We start from the raw sequence: 7,097 nt of genomic DNA, 5'->3' as shown, positions 1-7,097 counted from the left end.
GAGCATGGAGGCGCTACCAGGAGACAGGCCAATACATCAGGAGATGTGGAGGAGGTCGTAGGAGGGCAACAACCCAGCAGCAGGACCGCTACCTCCGCCTTTGTGCAAGGAGGAGCAGGAGGAGCACTGCCAGAGCCCTGCAAAATGACCTCCAGCAGGCCACAAATGTGCATGTGTCAGCTCAAACGGTCAGAAACAGACTCCATGAGGATGGTATGAGGGCCCGACGTCCACAGGTGGGGGTTGTGCTTACAGCCCAACACCATGCAGGACGTTTGGCATTTGCCAGAGAACACCAAGATTGGCAAATTCGCCACTGGCGCCCTGTGCTCTTCACAGATGAAAGCAGGTTCACACTGAGCACATGTGACAGACGTGACAGAGTCTGGAGACGCCGTGGAGAACGTTCTGCTGCCTGCAACATCCTCCAGCATGACCGGTTTGGCGATGGGTCAGTCATGGTGTGGGGTGGCATTTCTTTGGGGGGCCGCACAGCCCTCCATGTGCTCGCCAGAGGTAGCCTGACTGCCATTCGGTACCAAGATGAGATCCTCAGACCCCTTGTGAGACCATATGCTGGTGCGGTTGGCCTTGGGTTCCTCCTAATGCAAGACAATGCTAGACCTCATGTGGCTGGAGTGTGTCAGCCGTTCCTGCAAGAGGAAGGCATTGATGCTATGGACTGGCCCGCCCGTTCCCCAGACCTGAATCCAATTGAGCACATCTGGGACATCATGTCTTGTTCCATCCACCAACGCCACGTTGCACCACAGACTGTCCAGGAGTTGGCGGATGCTTTAGTCCAGGTCTGGGAGGAGATCCCTCAGGAGGCCATCTGCCACCTCATCAGGAGCATGCCCAGGCGTTGTAGGGAGGTCATACAGGCACGTGGAGGCCACACACACTACTGAGCCTCATTTTGACTTGTTTTAAGGACATTACATCAAAGTTGGATCAGCCTGTAGTGTGGTTTTGCACTTTAATTTTGAGTGTGACTCCAAATCCAGACCTCCATGGGTTGATAAATTGGATTTCCATTGATCATTTTTGTGATTTTGTTGTCAGCACATTCAACTATGTAAAGAAAAAATTATTTAATAAGATTATTTATTTCATTCAGATCTAGGATGTGTTGTTTAAGTGTTCCCGTTATTTTTTTGAGCAGTATATATTTTTTAGCATTGTTTGATGTTTGAACCCAGGAAGTGACCTAATCAGCCAGACAGCTTATCACATCTGGAGCTTTTACAGTTAAAGCGAAAGACGGGGTGTATAGTGCTCAAGACCACTCTGCTTTCGGTATGGAATCGGAATCCCATGAGTCATAGCTTGCTTTTTTATGACTCCTCCCCCTCTATTCCCCAATCCTCAACCATCCCCCCCCAAATGCCCCTAATGATATAACATGCCATTTTAGTTCCCCTCTTTCCAAGTTTCATTTCGGTAAAAAAAATACTCAAACTCTCCTAAAGTGTTTCTATGCATGAGAGGATTTGTATAGTGGGTGAAAAAAGAAAAGGAAATTTGACCGGTCTAACTTTTGAAACGATTATCTCCTCTGGGAAAGTAGGAGAAAGTGTTGTTGTGAGACTCAGTACATATTCAGTGAGTATATCATGTTTACATGTTCATCCCATGTTCCTATCCTAGCTACAAACCATGCAGGTATTCTTTGCCTCTACCTCATTTAGTTTTTTGATTTTGCACCTAACTGCTTTAACAGCTCAGCTGAAACATTTCCTCAGCAGAAAAGAACCCATAGCTCATGCTACTCCAAGGCAAAATACAGAGTAACTTACTTTTCTGGAAGTGCACTGATGTGCATGGAGGCTTAAGTTGGATTTACTTGCTGCTCATTCAATCATATCTGTGTCTGAGGAAAAAATTTCTCCTATTTTTTTTTTCTGTCTCGGGCTGAGCATTACCTATGTTCAGGTTTAAACGCCTCTGTCAAGAACTCCAGAAACAGTCCCGTTCATTACCTTCCAAAAATGACAGCTCCAGAGTGTTTCTTCAAGTTGTTTTCTACTTCTGTCATATAAAACACGTCAGTAGTAGATCAGAATACCATCGAAGCCAGGGCATCCTTTTAGAACTAAACGTAAACTAAAGGTCTTTTAACTTGTATAAAGTGCAATTCTTGGTAGGAGGGGCGTTAGTTGGATTTTTCTCCAATTAGTTTTTCAGTCAGTCAGTCAGTGGTCGACGAGTGTCTCGTCTGTCGTTGTGTTTCTCTTTATCCCTGTTGTCCTGTTACTATTACTGTACGTTACGTTAGCCTGGGAAATGACTTGGTGATGCTCCCGCCTCACCCCACTGCCACTGTCTCGCTGGTCCACATAGCTTCTACTGTACTGTAAGCCAGCACCATCTCTTCACCCCTCCACGTCCTCACCCCCCTGCCTCACCCCTCCACCACCTCACCCCTCCCTCTTCCACGGTCTCTCGTCATCTTGTGATGCCTTCAGTTGCTCTTTTGTGTGTTTTTGTTGTCATTTGTATCTGTTATTGAAATCTAACCGCAAGAGTATCAATGATGATGATGATGATGATGGTGCGTCTTCGAGTAATGTAGGAGGGCCTACTCATTTCCATCAAGTCAATAAGAAAGGGTCAGATGCTGGGGCTTTAGGTAATGGGATAGAGTAACTTGATACTGAATAGAACTGTGTAACAGCGAGCCATCTTGACAAAAGGTGCATCATCATTGGTTCACTGCTTCCAGGTGTAATATATTTACAACTCCTTCACAGAATCATTTGTACCTTTTTCCTCCTCCATTATTTCTGTTTGAAAAGCATGACCTATTATTATAGTTCTTTAAAGCCTGCATAGTCTGTATATTTCTAGATTTTGTTCCAGTTTTTATTTTTTCATGTTATTTTGGCTGCGTCATTTGGTTTATTTTAATTGTTGCTATGGTGATTACAGTGGACAAATGAGGAAGGAATGCGACAGGCTGCAGTGGCCAATCAGTTTGTCCCGCTCAACACAAACCCCAAGGAGGTGCTGGAGATGAGGAACAAGGTATGATGTTGATACAGGCTTCGTTAGGCTGTCATTTCAACATGGCTTTGGTCTCGACCATCGGCTCTACTCCCGAAGTGTGTATTTCTCTTGCACACTCCCCGTTATGGATTTAAAAGCATTGGATTTGTGTAAGGATTGCTGGAAAGGGAGATTCCACTGTTGATAAATCCATGAGAGGTCATGTACAAGTGCACACTTCGGGAGAAGGGTAGATAATCAAGATGTTTTTCTGTCTTGACCGTGGCTTTGTATCCAACCCCTCTCTTTCTGTCGACTTCCACCGTCCTCTAGATCAGAGAGCAGAACCTGAAGGACATCACGACGGCAGGGCCAGAGTCCCAGGTGCTGTGTGCTGGAAGCATGGTGGACCGCTCCTTTGTCCAGGTGAGTCCCTCCTGCGCCCCACCCCTCCTGCACTAGGCCCCGCCCCACAGCCAGGCAACTCCTGCAAAATGGCAATATGTGTGCTGCTTACCCTGAGTCAGACCTGCATTCAAATACTATTTCAAATCGTTTAAAATTCTGAAATTTGGCTGGATTGAGCTTGCCTGGTGCAATGTAACAAATACAATAGTTCCAAAACTGCAAACCCTGCCCTCTAAGCAGACTAAAGCAAATGCTAGAAGTATTTGAATGATTTCAAATAGTATTTGAACCGAAGTCTGACTTAAACCCCCCCCCCCCCCCCTCCGCTGATATTTAAGTGAACTTAACATACCTTATTCTTTGACCACAGAGAAGTTCAGTGTGGCAGGTAAGTAACATGGCGGTCAGAGGTAAACCTCATGCTGCGTCACAGGCCGGGTTGTGTTCATCTCCTTTGGTTGATTTGGGTTTCCCGCCTCCTTTTGTTGGCTAACCCCAACATGCTGTTAGCCTTCAGGTCTGTCGGATTGCTTTCATGACTTCAGAGTTGAGTTTGCATGTTGTTGGTTTACCCTCTGAGGTCCTGTCCATTATCTGACCTTGGTTGGATCCCACTCATTTGCTGTTAGTCAAATTGTGTTAACTTACACGTTTATTTCTCTCTGAGAGAATTCGTTTTTGAGGCGATTGCTGAGGCCCTTGTTGGAGTGTTTATGTTCTAACCTTAGGACCTTTTTTATTGTTACCTGAATTGAAAAATAACTGCTGGGTAGCTCTGAACTGTTTCTTCACTGTTTAGCCGTAACTGTTTGTAGTGTAATTTGAGAGTTACGATATAAATATAATGTCTTATGCATTGCACTCAGTTTGTGTTTTCAGTACATTTACACACTTCAATGTGAAGTGTGGTTTTGCAATGCATGGGCCTGGCATATTTCTTATCATTATCATGCTTGACTGCCCCATTTTCCTCACTGAAACAAACTCTGCATGTGTGTACTGTATGGATGTGTGTGTGTGTGTACTGTATGGACGTGTGTGTGTGTGTGTGTGTGGTGTGTGTACGGCAGGGTTTCTGTTAGGAAAATGTGGCGCTGGACAACGTGACCGGGAACATTTTAATTTAAAGAAATTCTCCAGACCCATGCATTGGGTGTGTAACCTATTAGGGCTTCTACCCACGATGCTCAGAATGACAGAAATCACATTTAGATTATGGTAATTCATCTTAACAAAACATGCAACTCCTGTAATGAAGCAGCCAATAAAACCTCCATTTTCAAACATTTACCAAAATGCAATTTGAGGCAAAACACCATTCTAAACAGCACACCTGATATGAGCGGTATATGACGGAGATGAAAATCCCTGTTTGAAATTTAGAAAGAGTGACTCTAAAGATGCAACAACTAGCATGGATTGCTAATATGACTAGGATTGTGCCTTTTGGCTTCTGGACATTGAAAGAAAGTTAATATGAAAACCAATAGGAGAGGAATGTCATATGAGGAAGTCTTAAGTCGCTCTGGATAAGAGCGTCTGCTAAATGACTTAAATGTTAAAATGTTAAATGTTTCATAGGCGGCGCGTGTGACAAAAGGCCTAGCTGATTATTGAGTTGCAGCTGTTATTGGAAAAACATCTAAAATATATGAAGATAATGTGTCTGGAGTATCATTTAAAATGTTGAGACGACGAGGAGGAGTGGTGTGTGGCGAAGATAGACGCACCTATAGGCTATCTCCAGAATGAATCCACTCGGCTGTCTTCTGCCAATTCTTGCGCATTTATTGTTTCATGTAAATTGTTTACCCTTTGATTATTTTGATAAATTCGCCATTACATATGTAGCCAGCAGTAAATGAACCGTTAATCCCCGTCATTTTGTTACAATGCATTAACAGAAATGTATGTATTACTAATTAGGCCCACTGTCATTTCTCATTCTGAGTTGAACCGTTGTTTATTGGTTTATTTCATAACCATAATTTGAGTTTTGTATTTTGTTTGGAGGGCTCCATGTGAGTAATGAGCATGTGTCTGGTTTCTCTGTCCTGTTAATGCCTGAGCACACACAAGTAGCCTACCTGGCGTGTCCTGAGCTCACTGGAGTGGGAAACTGAGGGCCTGGAATAGAATAGTTGATACAATCTTGCAAGTTTGCTAGAGACAGCTTCAGGACTGATCCAGTTGATTGATTAGATATAATGTTGCACTTCACTAGCTGTAGCTCAAGTCAAGACAGACAGAAAGGGAGGCAGACAGGCTGAGTAAGAGAGATGACTGTGATTTGAAAGAACCAGAATTTTCATTCGTTTTTATTTGTCGGCTTTATGCATTTTTACTTGGTTGATCAACGGCTGCATTGGCCATCTGAGTTCCATGCACTCATTTAGGCTATTAAGCTGCCAGTGACCGCGGTGTATCAGTGTGTCCATATGGCAGAGGGGCCAGTGACCGCGGTGTATCAGTGTGTCCATATGGCAGAGGGGCCAGTGACCGCGGTGTATCAGTGTGTCCATATGGCAGAGGGGCCAATGACCGCGGTGTATCAGTGTGTCCATATGGCAGAGGGGCCAGTGACCGCGGTGTATCAGTGTGTCCATATGGCAGAGAGGCCAGTGACCACGGTGTATCAGTGTGTCCATATGGCAGAGAGGCCAGTGACCGCGGTGTATCAGTGTGTCCATATGGCAGAGGGGCCAGTGACCGCGGTGTATCAGTGTGTCCATATGGCAGAGGGGCCAGTGACCGCGGTGTATCAGTGTGTCCATATGGCAGAGGGGCCAGTGACCGCGGTGTATCAGTGTGTCCATATGGCTGAGGGGCCAGTGACCACGGTGTATCAGCTGATGCTCTCGCATTAGTTTAATTCAGATTTGTATGATTAACCACGCAACAGTGATTTTGAGAAATGAGAACATTATTATGGGGTGGCAGGAAGCCTGGTGGTTAGAGCGTTGGGCCAGTAACCGAAAGGTTGCTGGGTCGAATCCCTGAGCTGACAAGGTAAAAATCTGTCGTTCTGCCCCTGAACAAGGCAGTTAACCCACTGTTCCCCAGTAGGCCATCATTGTATATAAGAATTTGTTCTTAACTGGCTTGCCTAGTTAAATAAAGGGTAAATAATCTGTTCCACGAAAATGCGCATATGAAAATCATAACTAGCACCCAGATCAGTAGAAATGGAACCTATGAAGTCTTTAACAGAATCGACTCTGGTCAGATTTTCAAATAATGCCTCGTAATATGAAGTAAAATATTCAGGTTTCAAACAATTAAGTATGCTTTAAAATATATACTGCCTTCAGCTCACATTGTAAAGTGGTGGGTGATGAGCTGATAGCCTGCCTACCGTTGTTTTTCTCCCGGTCAATTTGGCCGGCAACAATTGTATTTATTGGCTTTATTTTCGATTTATTTTTGGCCAAATGCCAGCAATTACCGGCTAACGGAAACCCTGGTGTACGGACGTGTGTGTGGTGTGTGTGTGTGTGTGCTCGGGCTGGGTTATGCCCCCCTCACTCAGTTTACTATTGCAGGACGCCCCTCTGTCTGACTGTACGGACACTATTGCCGACCTCGATCTGTCAGAGGCCAATAGCCCTGCTAAGTCTTTTAGAAAGGTACTTCCTGACCATCCATGACCTCTCACATGACCTCTCACCTCTCTCTGATGCTACTCTGTGATTTCATGAATA

The 7,097-nt window shown here is 44.8% G+C and overlaps 1 protein-coding gene across 24 annotated transcripts in view; it reads left to right on the top strand.

The window, feature by feature from the left end:
- LOC106568455 (alpha-adducin) overlaps positions 1-7,097 on the top strand; it is a 50,542-nt gene that overhangs the window by 36,400 nt on the left and 7,045 nt on the right. For 15 of the 24 annotated variants that reach the window (XM_014138805.3, XM_014138802.3, XM_014138803.3 and 12 more), the window contains 4 exons: positions 2,932-3,027; positions 3,322-3,414; positions 3,767-3,784; positions 6,939-7,022. In XM_014138805.3, coding sequence (XP_013994280.3) covers positions 2,932-3,027; positions 3,322-3,414; positions 3,767-3,784; positions 6,939-7,022 — 291 coding nt within the window. The remainder of the gene's footprint in view (positions 1-2,931; positions 3,028-3,321; positions 3,415-3,766; positions 3,785-6,938; positions 7,023-7,097) is intronic. The other 9 variants (XM_014138807.3, XM_014138814.3, XM_014138806.3 and 6 more) reach the window with 1 other exon arrangement.

Source organism: Salmo salar, chromosome 13 (assembly GCF_965601325.2).
Source record: "Salmo salar chromosome 13, fSalSal1, whole genome shotgun sequence".
Classification (NCBI taxonomy): Eukaryota; Metazoa; Chordata; class Actinopteri; order Salmoniformes; family Salmonidae; genus Salmo; species Salmo salar.
The sequence above is the reverse complement of the archived record's forward strand: the minus strand, read 5'-3'. Positions and strand labels throughout refer to the sequence as shown.